This window comes from Leguminivora glycinivorella, chromosome 19 (genome assembly GCF_023078275.1).
Source record: "Leguminivora glycinivorella isolate SPB_JAAS2020 chromosome 19, LegGlyc_1.1, whole genome shotgun sequence".
NCBI classification, from domain to species: Eukaryota; Metazoa; Arthropoda; class Insecta; order Lepidoptera; family Tortricidae; genus Leguminivora; species Leguminivora glycinivorella.
The window spans coordinates 4,045,881-4,068,351 of NC_062989.1; the positions used below are offsets into that span (position 1 = coordinate 4,045,881).

General features: G+C 37.3%; 1 protein-coding gene across 1 annotated transcript; it reads left to right on the top strand.

The window, feature by feature from the left end:
- The first annotated feature begins 696 nt into the window (after positions 1-696).
- LOC125236728 (phosphatidylethanolamine-binding protein 1-like) lies at positions 697-16,693 on the top strand. The gene is made up of 4 exons (XM_048143647.1): positions 697-992; positions 8,065-8,199; positions 8,600-8,695; positions 15,160-16,693. Exons 1-4 carry the CDS (start codon positions 769-771, stop codon positions 15,296-15,298), a joined length of 594 nt encoding a protein of 197 aa, XP_047999604.1. The 5' UTR covers positions 697-768; the 3' UTR covers positions 15,299-16,693.
- Positions 16,694-22,471: the final 5,778 nt, after the last annotated feature.

Here is a 22,471-nt window from a genome sequence, read left to right on the forward strand (position 1 = left end):
TACCACATACTCATAATTATACCTACAGCAACAATTAACTCATAAATTAAAAATATTATTACACGTACGGGGTTCAATAGACCCCGTACCGCAGTGACCCTGTTTAGTGTTTTAGTTTCTTATTGATCGTATCGTAAACAGACAAACAATTTCTTAATAAATATGAAAACTAGTGAAAAAAAAACCGCTTTGTGTTATCATTTGTAACTCTAAAAAACTGATTATAATATAATAGTTTAACTCAATTATAAATTAAATACAAATAGCTACTTATTACACCTAAAGTACTTGTAGCACATTGTCCGGTACCTAATTAACTCTTAGACTAAAATCTTATCTTGTTAACCCTGACCTAAACTTCTGTTCTGAAGATACATATTTATAGGAATGTTGTTTATTGCATAGCATAGGTATTATTCGTTCATCTCGCATATATTAAATTATTTAACATCTTGTACCTACACTAAACTATCTACTAAGTAGGTTTAAAAGACAAGCCAGATTGAAATTAAAACAATCTTCAGCAAAATCGAATCCATTATCTACTTTAAATTTCGTCTCAAGCAGTTCTATTCTTATCTAAGTATTAATTACAAATACAGTTACATACACACACTTTTTAGCACAACACTACACCGCGCTAACCGGTTACTTATAAACAACACTGGCCATATAAAGCTAGCATTTCACTCCCAACCGGTCACTCGGTCGCGCGTTCTCAATTTAAAATTTAAAAATTCAAATTGTCTATTCCATTTTTTTTCTAAAATGAGTCGGATACTGAGATGTTCGTTGATTTGTTTGATAGCGGTCAGCATGGTCAATTTTAGGGTGTTCACGCGAGCCATGTCTACGGTAGCGAAGTCCTTCAGTGCGCACGGCGTTGTCTCCGATGTCATCCCGGTGGCTCCACAGGCGTTGGCTGCCGTAAGTACTTTCTATTTTTTTTTTACAGATGAAGTGTTTTTTCAAAAGAGTTTTACTGCAGTCCAGTATTTGACATTAACGTTTGTCGTCATTGTAGTTTTTTGCCAAAGATATCTTCCACTAATTTTACTTGCTAGTTGAATTGAAAGATAAGCAAAGCACATTGAAATATGCACTTTTGAAAATACACTTCTTAGATACAATATAACATTGTATAGGTAAATAATCAATTTAAAAAAAATGTTCTCTAGCTGTAAAATGATCTCCCTTGATAATTTTATACATCCTTTAAAGGGGTAGGTATAAAGGGGTCCCTACATGAAACTACTCAAGCTTCAGTGCCACTCTTGACATTTGCCAGCCTCTCGCCTACGCTACGCCACAATTTAACCCATATCCCCCAGTCGATTTCTACGACACCCATCGGAAGAAAGTGGTGAAATTCTTAACCCGTGACCGCGCGGACAAAACAATATTTTTTTATAACATTAGGAAGTGGTAAGGAATGCTACACACGTGTCCAGTAATATATTTTTTTTAATTTTGAATTTTATTTTATTTTGTAAAAAAAAACTTAAACTAATTTTGTACTTAAAAAAAACTTGCCAAACTCTTACGTTTAATAACGTTTAATAATTCGATAACCGTAAGAGTTAAGAGGCTATTTTCTTAGAGAAATTGATTGTATTTGAACTTAAGAATCTTCCCTTAAAGTTAACGGAATTCAATAAAAACAGGGTGTATAATACACGGTGTAACATGACATGAGGAAACCGTGTTCTTAATCAGATTTCAAGACTTCAAAATGTCTAGTGAACTTTTCTGGTTTTTTCGAATATTTAGTTTCAAGAGTTATGGCCATTGGAAAAAAACCGGCCAAAAGCGTGTCGGGCCACGCCCAGTGTAGGGTTCCGTAGTTTCCGTGTTTTTTTTTTTAACTAAAAGTAAAAACTGTTCAATCTATCGAGATCAAAATAGTAGTTTCGGAGATAAGGGGGACTTTCTAGGAAAATTAAGCGTATCAAAAAATACACGAGATAGTTTTCAATCTATAGACTGGAAAGCCTATTAGAAATCTACAGTAAAGCGTAGGTCGGACTTAAAAGAAAAAAAAACTCAAATTACGAATTTCACTCACTGCCGCTGCAAGGAGTTACCAAATCTCTTGAAATTGTGTGAGCGCGTTTGAATATCCATACTAATATTATAAATGGGAAAGTGTGTGTGTCTGTTTGTTTGTCCGTCTTTCACGGCAAAACGGAGCGACGAATAGACGTGATTTTTTTAAGTGGAGATAGTTTAAGGGATGGAGAGTGACATTTTTGTCTCTTTCTAACCCCCCACTTCCCTAAAATGGAGGGTGGACGTTTGTATGGAGCATTCCGCAATTTTCGAATTTAACGCGAGCGAAGCCGCAGGCAAAAGCTAGTTACATATAAACTCATTTCTGTTTCGTTTTGTTCAAATATCGATTATTCGCAAAAACGACTTAAGTTCCTACTGAAAAGGAGGCGCTTAAGCTCTTCTTGTAGTATACGGAACCCTTACAACGCGAGTACAACTCGCACTTGGCCGGTTTTTTGTTTGAAAGCTGAGTTAGTCGGGAGTGTTCTTAGCCATGTTTCATGAAAATCGGTCCACTATGTCGGGGATTTCAACGGACAAAAAATGGTGTGGTGGTATAGTTGTAAACACATTAGCCACGTAAGTGCCGTAATCTCAAGCCCTGGGTTCGATTCCCGGCTCAGCCGATAGGTGGAGGTAGACTTGTCCGATTTTTCTTTAGGTTTGATACATTTTAGTTCACTGAAAATTCATTCGCACTTCCAGAACGTTCACAAAAATAGACGAATGTTTTGACACGGTAAATTTTCCGCATTACGATTATGCCTTTCCTGATTATTATTGATGTTTCAGTACCATAACACCTGTATGAATTAAAACGTTGTTATCATATGGAGTCATAGTTTACACATACGGGTATTATGTTCTATAAACAGTGCAGTATTAAATGCACTACGTTGGTACAATGGGAAATGAATGCTTGTGGTTGCAGTTACAGTAATTATGAATGATGCTGATGTAACTAGTTAGTATTCTGCGAGTCTGCATGATGCAGATTATTCGTGAAATCCTATAAACGAGAATAGATATCATATACGAAAGAAAAAGGGATCAAGTTCGCCGATGGCCGAGCCGGGATCGAACCTGGGTCTTCAGCTTACGCGGCTAACGTCACTAGTTGGATAAGAATATTCTGTTTGACTTTCTCCATCTCGTTAATATTTCTTGTATGTGGGTAACTTTTTGCACATTGTAATTTTTCCTCAGTCACCCGTTGACCACGAACGCTGTAAAGTGTTTGAAACATCGGGATGAATCTTAATTTCATTATACGCGATTTAATCAGTTTCCATAGTTTTATTTCATGAGTAACTAATATGAGTAATTGACGAAGCCTGCGCTGCTGATCACGAACTATTTTTGTTGGTATGGTTTTTGGGTTTGGTTATGACTTTGACTTTTTTTATTGTATTTTTTTAACCCTGAATAAATGGATTTAACTAATATCGTGGTAACCGAAGACAATATTTCTCCATACAATTTGTTATTTTCTGTGTTTACTTACCCTATCGATCATATTCTATTCAAAAACACATGAGTTAGAGGCTGTGTTTGTTGCAAATCAAATTATATCAATTCGTTGTTAAAATTCAACCATTTTTATGGTTTCGTACCAAAAAGGAACCCTTATGGTGCAACTCTGTCCGTCTGTCACATTAAATATCTCGAGAATTACTTATTTTATCTAAACTTTATTGTACAAAAGAAATCTTATAGTACAAAAGGTGGACTTAATGCCAAAAGGCACTTTCTACGAGTCAACCTTAAGGCAAAGCAGAGAGAGTTTATTTATTTATTTTTTCCACTCCCGTGTTGTTATTCGTCATTTACAGTGTCGTGCATAGATCGTTAAACCCCTACATAAAGATGCCCGCTCCCGCCCGGCGCCCCGCGCACCCACGCATACGATATAGCTCTTAAAGCATTGTTAGGAAGCCTTTAAGGGATATAGCGTGGGTGCGCGGGGCGCCGGGGCTGGCGGCGGTGGCGGCGCGGGGGAGTGCGAGCGGCAGGGTGAGTGCAGGAACGGAGGGGAGGCCGACGCGTCATAATACAGGAAATAGTGCGAATTTCACGAAAGTTATTCTAGAAAACTATTAAAAAGTAAGTGCATGGTCGTAGAAAATTTATTTAAACAACAGACCAGCTGATTAATATTATTGAACCATCTCCAAATAAACACTATTGTTAACGATTAGCCGCGCACAGAAATCCTTAAATGTTTTAAATCAGGTTTCTAAACGGATAACAATGAATGTTTGTGAAAAACTACCAGTGCCTGTAGCCACAGATGTCATATATACCATATATCAAGCAAACGTATCCACTTAGCGTGTCAAATGAACTCGGTAAAATCCACTAAGTTGTCCGTCTTTACTTGCAGCTTGCAGCTTTCAGGCGTCAATTTTTGTAAGTTGAAGTCAACAAAAACATAAAAAAATTATGACACAAAAATTATGAACACCCAAGGGCCTGAGACATATTTAAAATCACAGGCATGAAGTAACTACTTCAGTACAAAATTTGTCACGCTAAGCCCCTATACAACATATAGATGAACTTGTTCTTCTATCTACATCAAGTTCTGTGCCTGTAGCGAATTACAACAATGCGCCCATGTAGGCAAGGAAGGATCAAATATTGACAACCTTCATACTAAACATCATACCTCTATACTTCGTTTCTTTTAAGATTAGAATTATCTGTCAAACGGGTAAACAAAGCAGCAGTGGTCGTAGACCTTCCTTCTTCGATTTCGGCCGATACCACTGATTTCTTGGATCTTATGTACATAGTATTATAAGTTATAAGTTCCAAGAAATCTTTGGTATCGGCCGAAATCGAAGAAGGAAGGTCTACGACCACTGCTTCTTTGTTTACCCGTTTGACAGATAATTCTAATCTTAAAAGAAACGAAGTATATGTGTTAGCGCAATCTATTAAATACTATCATAACTACACTGATGAGGTGGCAAGTCTTCTAACACTTCTACATATAAAAAAGATGGAATAACATTCCACAGTTAAGTCAAATTAATTATTTTGTTGAATATTGTTTATTATCTGCGGAGTTCATTTATACTGGTCAATATGGTTGTACTGAGCGGCGCCGAGGCGCGTCCATCCCTTTTTGCCTAGTTAACAATGCGATATGCTATCCCTTTCACGTAAACGACTAGGGATGGGGCCATGTTAGTTTATGTCTGTTGCGGGAACTTCGTACTGCCGTTCGTACCATGTGCTACCATTTTATGAAATATAAAAGAAAGCAGATTTGTAATTGTGAATAATTATCTAGAATCTGTAGAGTCTGTAGTGTTATTTAGTTGATTGATTAGTTTAGAATATTTAGTTGGTAATTTAACTTAGTAAACGTAAGTAAAAATGCACAGTTTAGTTATTAGTTACTAGAATGATTTTTATTGAGGTCTATCACAATCATCATCCTCCTTGCGTTATCCCGGCATCGGCATTCGCCACGGCTCATGGGAGCCTGGGGTCCGCTTTGGAAACTAATCCCAAGATTTGGCGTAGGCACTAGTTTTATGAAGGGTAACAAGGCCTTATTATAATTTAATTATAATATTATAATTTGTTGCAAAACACATTCACCACAGTACTGGTACCGGTACCATTGTCTATAATAGACATGTCCCATTCCCATCCCTACTGCTAATCGTAAAGGCGCGTCATTATTTGAAACGACCAATGGCAGCACCGTGCGCGGCCGCCTCACCCCGCAAGGATTGGTGATTTGCGTCTCGAACAATATCGCTTGCATTAGGCTTCTAGTGGGGTGTTCTGTGCCCCCGACGCAAAAACGAAGGGGTGTTATAAGTTTGACGTGTCTGTCTGTGTGTATGTCTGTCTGTCTGTCTGTCTGTCTGTCTGTCTGTTTGTCTGTCTGTCTGTCTGTCTGTCTGTGGCATCGTAGCTCTCGAACGGATGAACCGATTTTGATTTAATTTTTTTTATCTGAAAGCTGAGTTAGTCGCCATGTTTCATGAAAATCGGTCCACTAGGTCGCGGTCGGGGGTTTTTTCAAAATTTTAATTTTGTCTAGACCCATATTTTCGGATTAGATTTGGATCGGACGTAGTGCCACAGTATAAAACCAGTACACTGAGAGAAATGTCCTATAATATTTATTTATTTATTTAAACTTGTTAAAAGATATTTGATTGAATCACCCAAACATATGTTTAAAACAATATGAGTCATGTTGCTTTTATAAAATCGACTTGTTGATTCAAATAAAAATTGATTCAAATAAAATGAAACTTGTAGAATGTACTTGGTTACACTTAACAAATAGTATAAGGACTATTCTAGTGCGAAACCACTCTATCAAATTCTTCTCATTCTTGTCACAAATGTCAACCACTTGTGAATCTTGTTCGCACCGGCGGCGCCTGTTTCCACTGGTGAGCTAACAAGCGGATTACTGCAACCAATTTGGCAATTCAAGGGATGGACGCTGATTGGATAATAGGACTGCAATAATGATTTGGTTATGAATACGGTACACAATAGTTAGGTACGAATGTTGCCAACGCCGAATATGACAAATTAATGCTTTAAATTAGTATATAATAATTGCAATAGAAATATGGGCGTATTTTTATTTTCTTGTCTGTTTTACTTTTTCTTCCGAATGTGGAATTTTTTGTACTTTTTGTAGAAAAAAAAATATCTTACAAATTTTTTTCCACTGAGTTATAATTTCTCATACAACTTGTTTGATCGTAACTCAGAGGAAGACAAAAAGATGTACGGAAACTTTAGGACATTTTTTGTCTCCTAGTAGAATCGAAAGAGCTCATGATTCAGAGTAGAAACAGTGCAAAAAATTCCAGAAAAAATATAGTAAAATCGACAACAAAACGAAAATATGCCCATATAAGGCCTTCTTTTCAGATTTCTAAATTGAAACAAAATAAGAAGTATATGTAGGTACTTTATCTCATGACGTTTATTCATGGGTGGTATGATTGATTGTTAATCAAACGAAATTCAGCTAAAATTAATGGTTTCGGAAGTAAAACTAATTGATTTTGTGTTAACTTTTCTACTTTGATTGTTTAAATTAGAAATAGAAGTTTAGGTAGATAGCAGATGCTAAGAAATTCTTATGATCTATTCGGTTGAAGGTCGTGTCAAATGGGCCATACAGAATTAGCAGAAAACGAGATTTCAGTGTTGATCTCGTAGCAAATTTTAATTAATGTGACCTAAACATAAACGGGTTTTAATATTTGCTCTTCATTCAGATACATACTGTATATTGATTTAAACTTTCACGATTATTACACATAGTGCTTGAAGGAAACATCACGATATTTCGCAACGCATTACAAACAAATACCTATCTATTGAGGTGAAAAGCGACTACAGTGAAAAAAGGCAGGAAAATAAATATACTATGAATTTTATAGACCATTGTAATTTGCGACGAAAAGTCATACTACAAGAAAAAAATACTGTTCTGAAATTTTGATATCGCGGCGAAACGCGAATAGGTGAAAAGCTACAACTAACATATACGACTAACAAATGACATCAACACCTTGTCACAGCCGCGCGAGTTTTTCGAACTACCCGCTCTTCGAAAAACGGTAGCGCGGCTGTTAGAAGGTGTTGATGTCATTTCCAGTCAGTTTTCTCCGAGACCACGAGGACACTGCCGTCCCTGAAACGTTGGAAATAGACTCTTGATGTCTATTTCAGTTCATATTCTTGTATGTATTCTTCTTATGGCACTGGTCCCACCGCGAATTAGTAAGCTATGAGCTATCGGCTATAAAAATGAACAAAAGATAAGCACTCCCGTGCAAATAAAGGAGACACGGCGATTTTGATAGCCCACCCCTGGGCGAGTAACTGTAAACATCGCCGTGTCTCTTTTATTTACACGGGAGTGATTTTTTTTTTCGGTTTTATAGCCGATAGCTCAAAGCTTACTAGCTCGCGATGCCTATACGAGTAGGTATGAAAATCATCTTTAAATGTTCTTTCAGACCCCGACGCGCCCTCCCGCGTGGAGCCCAAGTTCCGTGAATGGCACCACTGGCTGGTCAGCAACATTCCCGGGAACAACGTCGCTGCTGGCGAGACGCTCTCCGCTTACGTCGGCTCGGGCCCCCGCAGGTAAACCATACTGTAGAGAAATAAGTAACTTGCTCACTTCATACATACTCTCTAGACATCATGGAGTCCTAGTTCCGTGAATGGCAGCACTGGCTGGTCAGCAATATTCCCGGGAACAACGTCGCTGCTGGCGAGACGCTCTCCGCTTGCATAGGCTCTGGCCCCCCGCAGGTAAACCATACTATAGAGAAATAAGTGACTTTCTCACTTACATACTCTCTAGAGCCCAAGTTCGCGTATAATACTTGTAATTTCGAACCCTTTACAGCGTCGGATCAATGAACGACGACATACCTAGTCCGTTTTCGCAGTAGTTTTACTTCACTATAACGGTTAATAATAACCAAATGACACGAATTTAACCCTGAATCCCAAAATGAATAATACTAAATTGAATAAGTAACCTTCCGCAGGGCACCGGTCTCCACCGCTACGTGTTCCTTGTGTACCAGCAACCCGGCAAGCTCAACTTCGACGAGCCCAGGCTACCGAACACGTAAGCAACATTTTTATAGACGGTCAAACTAATTGATCACTAGACTGAAATGCGATCATCATGATAACTACAACCCATATAATCACGCTGTCAAACGATAAGCAGCTGATTTTGCTAGACAGTCCCTTTAAAATAATTATTTTTTCAAGGATATTTTGTGTAATAATTACTATTTTAAGTGTAAACGATAAGCAGCTGAAGTAGATTTAACATTAAGTTTTGTATAAATATAATAAGTGAAGTGTTTTAGTGACGTTTACCAGTGTCTTTGATGTCTCAGGTTTGTAGCCGTTATAGGTTATAAATTTGAAATATCTGTTCGCCTTTGTACACTTTCTAGGTCGTATTGTCACTAGTTATTGTTAATTGTGTTTTTCAATTCAGTGTTAACGTGTGTACAAGGCTAGAACAAGTGTAGACATAGTTAAGCGTCATTATTTCATGTAAGTACCTACCTGCAACCGCTGAGCTTGAGTAAGCAATTTCTTGCTTTGTTTTAGTGTTTAGTACATTAAAACCCATCTACAATGCAAACACGCAGAGCAGCTGCAGCAGCCGCAGCAGCGGCTCTCCAGCAGGAGCCTGAAAAGTGTGATAAGCTCCAACTTACCTTGCTGGAATTAAAACAATCCAAGGAATTTAGTGCTCAATTGCTCAGTGAAAGAGAAGACAGTGAGAAAGAGCTTTTATTAGTAATTGATAGGAACGATAAGTTGAAAAAGGAACTGTGTACATTAGAGAGTGATTACAATAATGTAAATTCAGAGCGGGCCCGGCTTCAGGAGACGGTTGACAGGTTTATGGAGTGCAACGCTGCATATGAACAGGCCCTGAAAGACATCGACTCATTGGAGAGAGCACTGCACGACGCCCACGAACAAATCTACGAGCTACGGGAGGCCCAAAACCAAGCAGCTGCGGCACACACTCAGACCTTGTTCGAGGAACTGGTCCGGCCTGACTCCCAGTTGGTTACCGCAGCAATTGAAATCCCTTTGGTCACTACAGATTTAGCCAATGATACCACCACACCAAGGTTAGTAAATTGCAGCGGAAACAAACTAAAGAAATATATTAAATTGAATAAAGTCATTAGAAAAAAAGAAAAACTGTCAAAAATAAATAAATTGTTTTTCAAAAAATTAAAATATTGTAAAGTTAATATAGGCTTAGTGGATAAGTTGGATTTGTATTCTGCTCAGTTAGAAAATAGTAAATTACAGTATGAAACTGACACACAGGCATTAAAATCAAAAATTCAGACTTTGGAGGATTCAATAAAATCTTTGGAAGGCATAAATGAAAGTTCAAAAAAAGTTATTAATGAATATTCTTTGGCTATGGATGACTTAATATCCCAGATAAAGCATAATTCAGACCGCTTTGAGTCGTTGACCAATGCCCAGTCATGTGCATGTAAGCAGGTGACCGGGGATTTGTCAACCAGCACACTCTACCCAAGCCTGTATGACAGTTTACAACAACAGCATATAAGTGGTAGTAGCTCTTTCGACACTTCTCTAAAATGTATACCTAAGCCTAATGTTATTATGTACTGTGATGAAATTGGAAGCGATATGAGCTCATTTCTAAACTTTTACTTAAAGGGACTTAGTACAATCAACCATTGTTTGCCTCATAGTAGTTTTGAAAATATTTTAAAACAAATTTTAAATGACAGTGATATTCATTCTCAGACGACACTGCTTATCTTTATGGGAAATAGGGGCAATGTGAACAAAAATAATTTGGTCAAATACTTTGAACAGTTAAACTCAATGGCAGTGCATAAAATTATTTTTTTCACATTCCCCTACTGTTCCCAAATGTCAGAGGCAGAAAATAACACTAGACATAAGTTAAATATAGCTTTATATAATCTTTGTACATATAGTAGTAAGGTTAGCATAATTGACACTAACAAATTTGTTAGTAAATACCATATGCCTATGGTATTTTTGACTAAAGGTAATTGTTACCTTTCAAATTATTACAAAAGACAAATAGCATTATCGCTATCCTATTTACTTGACATTTCTGCCAAAAATTTGGCAGACAATTCTGCTCCTATTGAGCAGCAAAGTATGAACTTGGAATTGGTTCCAGTCATAGTCATAACCAATGATTTAAACTAGCTTTTAAGACAAAAGATTCTGTCTCTGGCAATCTAGACTTAAGTAAATATAAGGAAAAAAACTGTAAGCAAGGGAAGTATATCCACCTGGTGCATCAAAATATTCAATGTATTAGAGGTAAAGATTTACAAATTGAACTTTTTATGAAGGATTTTTATATAGATATTTTATGTATTACTGAACACTGGTTAAAAAATAATGAATTAATGCCTCAATTTATTAATCACCAGGTAGGAAGTTCGTTCACCAGGCATAGTTCCATACATGGTGGGTCGTTAATTATAATAAATAATCAGTTAAAATTTAAGGAACGCAAGGATATTGTGTCCATGTCTGTTGAACGGACTATAGAACTAAGTGCAGTAGAATTGGAGCAATTTATTGTTGTGTGCGTGTATAGGCCGCCATTAAGTAATTTTGAATTATTTGAAAGCATAATGGAATCTGTGCTACTGAAAATATCGCCTTCCAGCAAGAAATTACTTATTTGCGGCGACTTTAATGTAAATATTTTAGAAAATTCGACATTAAGTTGTAGGCTGTTGAATTTTTTCAAATCATGTAATCTGAACCACATTTTTATGGAGCCTACTAGAGTGACTGCTACTAGTGCAACCTGTATAGATAATATTTTCACAGATATTTTTCCTATTACAAAAAATGTAATCAGCAATTTAGAGTCCGACCATTTAGGTCAATTAATGGTATTTGAAGCTGCTAGGAAAAATACCTTGAAAAAACAGATAACTTTTGTACCAGTAACCTCGGACCGCGTGGAAAGAATGAAACAGAATTTAGTTCAGGCGCTACCCGTTCTGTCTCCAAACATGAGTCCTAATGATATGTATAATTCATTCTTTCACACATATATGGAAAATTATAATACGATATTTACAACAAAAACGGTCACGGTTAGTGATGCATCAGTTTTTAGTGAGTGGGCAACTGCAGAGTTACATCAACGAAGACGTGCATTGTATGCCCTGTATGAGGAACGGCGGTTTAATACGAGTGATGAATTTAAAGAACATGTCAAACAATTTTCGAAACAGTTTAAATTAGATTGTCATACCGCTAAACGTAATTATTTAAGCAAGAAAATTAAAAGTAGTTCCGATATAATTAAAGCAACGTGGAAAGTAATTAACGTGGAGACTGGTCGGTCAAAGCAAAGAACAAATGAACTGAAATTAAAAATTGATGGCAAAATTGTAGATTCCAATTTAGAAGTAGCAACAGAATTTGAAAAGTTCTTCACTGATATACCAGTTTCCACAACTAGGCACTTAAATTCATCACCCGCATCTGCCGTTACATTGTTAGAAGATAATGTCACAGAATGTAGTAGAGACCTTGTATTTGAACATGTTAGTACCTCAGATATAATTAAGGCATTTCAATCAATTAATGTTAAAAAAACTTGTGACCTCTGGGGAGTCTCTGTCCATGGTGTTAAATCTTTAATAGAAATTGTAGCGCCTGACTTGGTAGTTATCTTTAATAACAGTGTTGATTGTGGTGAGTTTCCTGATCTTATGAAACACAGTAAAGTCATTCCATTATTTAAATCTGGTAGCACATCCGACCCCACTAATTTTAGACCGATATCAGTGTTACCGACATTCAGCAAAATTTTTGAAAAGTTAGTGTTATTTCAGCTATTGCAACATTTTAACATCAATAATCTAATGCACAATAAACAATTTGGTTTTACACGGGGTCGCTCAACAACCGACGCTGGTGTTGAGCTAATCAAACAGATTTTCGATGCCTGGGAGGAGTCACAGGATGCCTTGGGTATCTTCTGTGATTTATCTAAGGCTTTCGATTGCGTCTGTCATGAAACACTGATCAGGAAATTGCACTACTATGGAGTGCGAGGATCGGCACTGAATTTAGTCAAATCTTACTTACACGATAGAATACAAAGGGTCGACGTGAATGGACAGCGCTCACCGGGGTCACTAGTCTCTATGGGTGTACCGCAGGGATCAATATTGGGGCCTTTCCTGTTCCTTATCTACATTAATGACCTGCCATATCTTGTAAAGACCCACCATGATATAGTATTGTTTGCAGATGATACTTCCCTTATTTTCAAAGTCAAACGTCAGCAACAAACTTGTGAAAATGTAAACAATGCTATTTCCGAAGTAGTTAATTGGTTTAGTGTTAATAACTTATTGTTAAATGAGAAAAAGACTAAATGTATTAAGTTTGTAACGAGTAATGCTAAAAATGAACAAGCAAGTGTCGTTGTGAAGGATGAGGAATTGGAACTGGTAGATAGTACAGTTTTTCTTGGCATAACTTTAGATTCTAAACTTCAGTGGGGTCCCCATATTGCTACCCTCTCGAATAGACTGAGCTCTGCAGCATTTGCAGTGAGCAAGATCCGTCAGTTAACAGACGTGGAAACAGCTCGATTAGTTTATTTTAGTTACTTTCACAGCATTATGTCATATGGTATTTTACTATGGGGCAGTGCTTCAGAGATAAATACCATATTTGTTCTGCAGAAGAGGGCTATTCGAGCAATATACAAAATTAACCATAGAGACTCACTTAGAGATAAGTTTAAGGACATTAATATAATGACAGTGCATTGTCAATATATTTATGAGAATATTATGTATGTACATAAAAACATTTGTAAATTTAAGAAAAACTGTGATGTACATAATATAAACACTAGAAATAAGCATAAGCTTGCAGTGCCCTTCACTCGGCTCCATAAAATTAAAAAATCATTCATGGGTAATTGTGTAAGATTTTATAACAAACTTCCTAATGCCATCACTGAACTGTCTTTTAATCGATTTAAACATTATGTAAAGCGTATACTGATCTCTAAAGCCTACTACAGCACACAAGACTACATGAATGATGAAACACCGTGGGATACAAGTATTGTTGAAAACCATTAATTATATAGCTTATTAATGATGATAATTATTGATAATTCAATGTATTTTTATACAATTTTTTTGACATTTAGAATTTATTCTAGAAGTTTTTATACTAGTATTTTTTTATACAATTTAGATTGATATCATTTTATTAAATCAATGTAGTTTTAAAACAATATTGTTTATTGCACCAATAAATTGCTCTGATATTTAGAATAAGATGAATATTGTACACTGTTGACAATTTAAAAGTGCTTATTGTAAGCCTATTTGAATAAAGAATATTTTGATTGATTGATTGATTGATTGAACCTTTTTAGCAATCCGGGCTAACGCCATGATCCCCTAGGCCACCCCGTTACAGCGGAAGCTGTCGAAATTTTTCTTCCATGTGTCATCTTTGTAAGACTAGGCGTCTCATAGACTAATACTTGCCAAGAACATTCTAATATAAAATAGTTATTTGTTTTACAAGGGGGCAAAGTAGTTGTTTAACCGCACCTGCCAATATTGATACCCGAGCAAGCGAAAGATTCCAATATTGAACCGCGAGCGTAGCGAGTGGTTCAAAAAGTGGAATCTTGAGCGTTGCGAGGGTATCAAGGCACGAAGGTTAAACAAACTTTGCCACCGAGTGAAACACAAAATTTTTCACCACACCAATACGAACAAAATACTGACTATTAAACATCAAAATTAATCAAATCCATCAATTTATTCAATATTTATGATTCAAAATCATCATTTATAGGTAAAATCTAGCAGCCAGATTAAAACATCGAGTTAAAATTTGTATGAAATTACTTTGCCCCCTTGTGGATAAAATGCAATTTTGCTATCTGTTTTCGAATAGCAAAGAAAGCCTTTACCAGTTGGTGTGGTGAAAACAAAATTATTTGTTTTATCACAAGAGCTACCTCCTATTTCCAATATCAGATTAGCTCGAGCAGTGAAAAATGGTGTCCACCCCAACTGAGGCAAAAATTTGTTCCCCATAAAGATGTCATGCTTATTTATTAAAACTATAACGGAAAAGTTAAGAGTTTCACCACCCCTTTCTTCCCGTGGGGGTCATAGAAGTCGATTTCAATACTGTACCAACCGGTCACTGCAATACCACAATTTTATTTTCTTTCAACCCCTTAATTGCTAAGTGTACCTCGGATACTTGAAAACTTTTTCCACGTCCTCTGCCTATCCGTTTTGGGAATACATGCGTGAGTTTGTTTGTATGTACTTATATGTACAGTCACGGACTTTAATTGTTGATCCACTTTAGCCAATTTTATACTGGGCACGTCATAGCTTAACTATGAAATAACAAAATGATTGTGGCCTCTAAATGGCTCAACAATTAAAGTCCGTGAGTGTACCTTAAGTTTTTTTTTTACAATAACATTTATTCTTGAAATATTTACAGATCCGGTGACAATCGGGGAGGGTTCTCCATCCACAAATTCGCGACCAAGTACGGGCTAGGCAACCCCATCGCTGGCAACTTCTACCAAGCCGAGTGGGACGATTATGTCCCCATCCTTTACAAGCAGCTAGGCGCCTAAGGCGTTTAGATCCTTGGGTCCAGGAGCCTTGGATCTTGGATCCTTGAGGTGCCATGGCTTTTCTTAGATCTTTGGGGAGCCTTTGGATCCTTGAGGAGGGTCCCATAAAGTCTCAAGTCGTGATGTATCGTTTGTCCACATTTTCGTTAGTCATAACTATATATTTCTCAGAGACGTGTAACTTTACAGGATTACCATAAAACAAACCTAACCTAACCCAACTAATCTATAGATGACCTTAATGAAAACCCTGAAAACTTAACCGTTTCAGAATTATGACTAATGGTAAACTGGCCATCAATTACATTATGACTTTTAATCATTATGCCAAACAAATGGATCCGCCTTGCGAAGCCTTGGATCTTGAATCCTTGAGTAGCCATGGATCTTGGATCACCTTGGCTCTTCTTAGATCTTTGGGGAGCCTTGGATTCCTGAGGAGCCTGGATCTTGGATCCTTGAGGTGCCATGCTATTCTTAGATGTTTGGGGAGCCATGGATCCTTAGGTGCCTTGGATCTTTGGAGAAGAGTGGATCTTAACATCTATCAACATGCTAGACACGTTTTTGAGTAGATTCAATGATTTGCAACCACAGATACATTTGTATTCAGAATTCTTTAAATATTACTGGATTAAGACATTCAGATAGAATGGATAGGTTCCATTTTTCAGTTAAATGATTTAGGCCGGCCTTATACAGTATGCATCAGATCAATCTAAGAAAGGTCGGTCTTAGCATTGTTTTATTAGAAAGACTAAAAATCTGATATCTGGATGGGTATAAAGTAAAGTAGATTATTATCAAACAAACTTTTATCAAGTTCTACACCTGAACTTTACCCTAACATTCCCAGATTTATTTCACCCAGAGAATCAAGGTCTATTGTGGTTTGAAGTTAGTCAGATATATCAGAGTTCTTAAAAGACTGGTAAATAATTACTACTCTAGAACGTGTCATTTCATTAGCGAAACTTAAGGCATATAGAACTTAAGACGAATTTTATATAATTAAAGATTAAAACAATAATAAGTGTTAAACATTGATTCGATTGATCAAAGCTTCCAAGTCTAATAACTACAAATTGTAAACAATTGGCATAACAAAGTTTCTAAAGTAGAATTTAAAAAATACGGAGTAAAATGTTCTAAGTTTTTGTTAAGATCCAATGTAGTTTTTAAGCAACAATACATTTATTTGCGCATTTATTTCTGTATATGCCTTGTGACTTGTCCTAATTACCGTGACCGTATTTTGTCATTATCATTACGAAGTCAAACTATGTGGATATATAAATCAACTTTGATTTATCCTAGATAGGTACAGGAGTTTTGTAATCACGGCATATGCGTATTCTGTTCTTGGGTAATGGCAATAAAATAATTTACACAGAACATGGTTTTATTTTACTCATTTCATCCTGGCCCTGTAAAGCATACGACAAATCAGGTTTATAAAAGTTTGAACGCGTGCGACACCGATCAGTAGCGCCCAAGTATACGACCCGCTAACAGTGTCCGTGTCCGCTCGGGAAAAAATCTTAAATAATCAATTTTGGTTGCAAACAATGGTCTCTTACAGCATAAGTGGTGTGGCAAGTCTTCTAACACTTCTACATGTAAAAAAGATGGAACAACATTCCACAGTTAAGTCAAATTAATTATTTTGTTGAATATTGTTTATTGTCCGCGGAGTTCATTTATACTGGTCAATATGGTTGTGCTGAGCGGCGCCGAGGCGGAGTCTGTAGTGGTATTTAGTTCATTGATTAGTTTAGAATATTTAGTTGGTTATTTAACTTAGTAAACGTAAGTAAAAATGCACAGTTTAGTTATTAGTTACTAGAATGATTTTTATTGAGATGCTATCACAATTATCATCCTGCTTGCGTTATCCCGGCATCGGCATTCGCCACGGCTCATGGGAGCCTGGGGTCCGCTTTGGAAACTACTACCAAGATTTGGCGTAGGCACTAGTTTTATGAAAGCGACTGCCATCTGACCTTCCAACCCGAAGGGTAACTAGGCCTTATTATAATTTAATTATAATATTATAATTTGTTGCAAAACAAATTCACCACAGTACTGGTACCGGTACCATTGTCTATAATAGACATGTCCCATTCCCATCCCTATTGCTAATCATAAAGGCGCGCCATTATTTGAAACGACCAATGGCAGCACCGTGCGCGCCCGCCTCACCCCGCAAGGATTGGTGATTTGCGTCTCGAACAGTATCGCTTGCATTTGGCTTCTAGTGGGGTGTTCTGTGTCTGTAAAATATTTCCTGTGGTGTAAGACGCCCTGTGACAAGATGGAGTGACGACATACGCAAGTTGGTTGGTGCGGGCTGGATGGGATTAGCTGACGCCTATGTCCAGCCGTGGACGAAGGTAGACTGATAATGATGATGATAAAATTTTCTTACCGGGAAAAGTGGACCCGCGGTAGACCCTAACCTTCTCCTAAATGGATGACCTTGACAGGTTTATTCAAATTTCAATTTTGACATGCTGTCAATAGAGTCAAAAATAGACGATGCATATTATGCATCACTATGCATTTAACCCTTCGTCTGTGTTTGATAAGAATGATAAGGGTCCTAACATAGGGCGTTGGACTTTAAAATAATATATCAGGGTTAATTGTTTTATGACAACTTTTTGACAGACACAGACGAAGGGTTAAGGGTTAAACAAATTTTCAGTACAATAGGCTACTAGACTCGTATCGAATTTAGCACATCAAATTATTGTTTTCTGTAGTATTTGACTTAAGAAATCAATATTTATAGCTTGCGGGGATTAAAAGTGCCTGATGACTGCGTATTTTTAATTAAATATGTGTATGTTTTTTTTTTAAATTATGGACTCCGAAAACGGTGTTGGCCAATGGAGTGACGTCACATAATTCAAATCAACTATATGGAAATTAGAGGTACTAATCTAATCTCCATAGAAGCAACCTCTATTGTATTAAAATTCATATTCAAAAGGGTCAAGTACTTAGCCTATTGGTGCTTTTTTTTACGCACGTGTGAGAAGTGGTTCATTATTTGTCAGGTCGAAACTTCGGAGGGCCATCTGTACTGAAAAACGTGAGAAACGAAGCTCTCCCTTCGGTCGTCTTTTAATTTAGGATCGCCACTCCTTTCGAACTTCCTTTTTTTCGCACTTGTATTTTATGAATGTATAAAATGTAGATATTTTTTTTCCCCTCACTAGCTCAGAAACACGCGTTTTGTCCTTTAATACCAGCGGGTAAAAACGCACTTTATCCACTAGTGGGTAAAGTAATTTGACCTTGAATAAAGTCAAATTAACTGCTTTAAAATTGATAAAAGTAGGTGAATCTAATAATAAAGATGATTTACCACCTGTAGAACTACTGGAAGCAGTGATAAACGCATTTTTTGCGTTGTAGTTTCTTCGCTATAGTGAGGGGAAAAGTTTTGTGTTACACTCGGGTGCAAATGTATTTTACTTCTCGTGTGTTAAAAAACTCGCAAGTTCAGGATTCTATTCTCGAACCACTCGCTTCGCTCGTGGTTCAACTATAGAATCCTTTCACTTGCTCGTTTTTCAATTCCACACTCGGCGTTAAAATACAACTTTGCCCCCTTGTATAACAAATAACTATTAAGTAGTAGAATTTTAATAGTTATTTGTTTTACAAGGGGGCAAAGTAATTGTTTAACCGCACGTGCTAATATTGATACCCGAGAAAGCGAAAGATTCCAATGTTCAAAAAGGTGCATCCTTAGCGTTGCGAGGGTTTCAAGGCACGAAGGTTAAACAAACTTTGCCGCCGAGAGAAACACAAAATTTTTCACCACACCAACACGAACAAAATACCTAGTAACTATAAAACCTCAAATTAAATAAAATCTAACAATTTATTCAATATGTATGATTCAAAATCATCATTCATAGGTAAATTCTACCAGCCAGCTTAAGAAATCAAGTTAAAATTTTTATGAAATTTACTTTGCACTCTCGTGGATACAATGCAATTTTGCTATCTGTTTTCGAATAGCAAAGTAAGCTGTTAACAGTTGGTGTGGTCAAAAAATATGTAATTATCGAGTTTTTTTCCACGACGGGTCGCGGTAAAGAACGCGCGGAGGGAACTTAAAGTAAAGACGCAGACAGAAATAAAAAAATAATTTTAGTGTCTTGAAAGACACGATCCATTCTGAGTTATGTTCCTCTTGACCTCATTGATATAGGTAAATAAATGAGTATTATAGGACATTCTTAATTACACAGATTGACTGCGTCCCACGGCACAGTATAATAAAGAGTACTATCGTACAGTATGGCCACTCCCGCTCCCCGCTGAAAGTGCCGCCCACCCCCTCTCGGTTACCTCACAGTTACCGCCGGTCGAAAACGCGAACAGTCAACCTGTCATATGTCACTCATACAAGCATAGTACGCGTTCACCTACACGACCTTAGACTGTGCTAGGAATGCGCCTCTTTCATATATGTGACCGCCAGTGTCCGAGGTGTGCCCACGGTAAGCTCAAGAAGGCTTGTGTTGTAAGTACTCAGACAACGATGTATAAATATATAAATACTTATATACACAGAGGGCGATGGAGCGCAGCATCCTTGGTGTCAAATTGACTGACAGGATTAGAAATTCCATCTTGCGCTCCAAAATCAAAGTAGCCGACGTAGCCCTGACAGCCGCTAAGCTTAAATGGGACTGGGCCGGACACATCTGCCGCATGCCAAAAGACCTGTGGGCCAAGAAAAGTACCGAATGGACACCAAACATAGTGCGGCGTGATGGCAGACCGCGAAGGAGATGGCGGCACGATCTTGACGTCTTTCGAAAAGATTGGCCAAACATTGCCTTAAACCGAGAAGCGTGGAAGAAAGAGAGGGAGGCCTTTGCCCGGCAGTGGGACACAACAGGCTAACAAATAAATAAATAAATATATACATAGAAAACATCCATGATTCAGGAACAAATATCTGTGCTCTATCCATCACACTAATAAGTGCCCTTACCGGGAATCGAACCCGGGACCGCGGCGTAGCAGCAGGGTCACTAGGTCACTACCGACTACCGGTCGTCAAAAGGTATTATTTTATTCTGATAGATGTCGAGAACAGATTCCGAAAGAACTAGATTGTTTGCATCGTTCGCTTTTACTAACAAACACACAACCATAACTCTAAAACGTTAAAACTTTTAACTTAATGAAGGCCTACAACTAGGTTGAGGTACTTATATTAGCTAGTCATACGGATGCACTTTTTTAGGGTTCCGTAGCCAACTAGGAACCCTTATAGTTTCGCCATGTCTGTCTGTCCGTCCGTCCGTCCGTCCGTCCGTCCGTCCGCGGATAATCTCAGTAACCGTAAGCACTAGAAAGCTGAAATTTGGTACCAATATGTATATCAATCACGCCAACAAAGTGCAAAAATAAAAAATGGAAAAAAATGTTTTATTGGGGTACCCCCCCTACATGTAAAGTGGGGGCTGATTTTTTTCTTCATTTCAACCCCAACGTGTGATATATTGTTGGATAGGTATTTAAAAATGAATAAGGGTTTACTAAGATCGTTTTTTGATAATATTAATATCTTCGGAAATAATCGCTCCTAAAGGAAAAAAAAGTGCGTCCCCCCCCTCTAACTTTTGAACCATATGTTTAAAAAATATGAAAAAAATCACAAAAGTAGAACTTTATAAAGACTTTCTAGGAAAATTGTTTTGAACTTGATAGGTTCAGTAGTTTTTGAGAATACACTGAGCGTTTTGCAGTATGAAAAGGTCACTTGCGTTTGTGCCATTTATTGCCCCATGCATAGCAGGACACCATATCGGAGTATATTCTTTATGTAAAGGGGCTATTTTTAACCGCTGCCCCAAATCTCAAGGAAGTTGCAGGTTCTCAATTCATCTGTATTTTATTATGTCTGTTCCACGATAATATCTTCGTCGTTACTGAACCGATTTTGATTTTTTTTTTATTTGAATGCATAGGTGTATATAACTCTGTAGGTAAAGGTGCAGTGGATGACAATAGAGAGTACTCTCTGGAGACGAAGCCACAGTGACATTTGGTGCAGCGGAACTGCTGATGATGGTCAGAACACAACTCCTCAAATCTGAACGGCACACTTAAAGTGACTGCTATTTTTATAAGAACAGCGTGGATTTACCTTCAGAACAGTGACATTTGTTGTCTTTGTTGTGTTTGTTAAGCATATTGAGTTTTCAAGTCAAATTTTGTCAGGCTTCGATTTCTTATAATCGGCTTCACGAGGAATTGAGGAAACTCCTCAAACCTTAACGGTCTACGTATATTCATTTGTGTTGCCATCAAATAATTAAAGTATTAAAAGCAGTTTTAAAAAATACCTACACATTTCTACATAATCCTAGATTCGCAAGTAGCATTCACCAGAACCCCAAAGGCGGCGGTTATTTTTTCTTAAAAATTACCTATCATAGTTAGATTGGTTAGTGAACTTGAAGTAGTGCAGTAGGGAACTTTATAGTGATCAATGATCATGCACGGCGGGTATTATCGTGCTGCAATAGAGATAAAACTGAAATTTTACCGTCCTGAAAAACACGATTTAATTTTATTAATACCTGTATATTTTTTCGTGATACCGCTACGTACTCCGTCGCGCCACTACAGAAGAGCGAAAGGATTCTATATTTGAACCACGAGCGAAACTAATGGTTCGAGAATAGAATCCTGAACTTGCGAGTTTTTCAACACAGGAGAAGTAAAATAAGTACATTTGCACCCGTGTTTAACAGAACAGGAAACTTTTCCCCTCACTATAGCGAGGAAAGTACCTACAACGCAAAAAAACGCGTTTATCACTGCTTCCAGTAGTTCCATAGGTGGTACCTAAATCATCTTCATTGATCACTAGATTCACACTTTTATCAATTTTAAAGCAGAAATTTTGACTATTCAAGGTCAAATACCCGTACAGGCAGGCAAGTATGAACGCGCGATAAGTGATAAAACATCAGGCCGTCCCTATCGCACTATTTGTAAGTTCGAGTGGAGTTCTGGCAGGCAAGTGTATGGTCGCGCGATAAATGGTAACAGGATTTAAACACTTATTAGGTACATACTAATAGTGCGATAACTGCGATAGGGACGGCCTGATGTTTTATCATTTGTCACGCT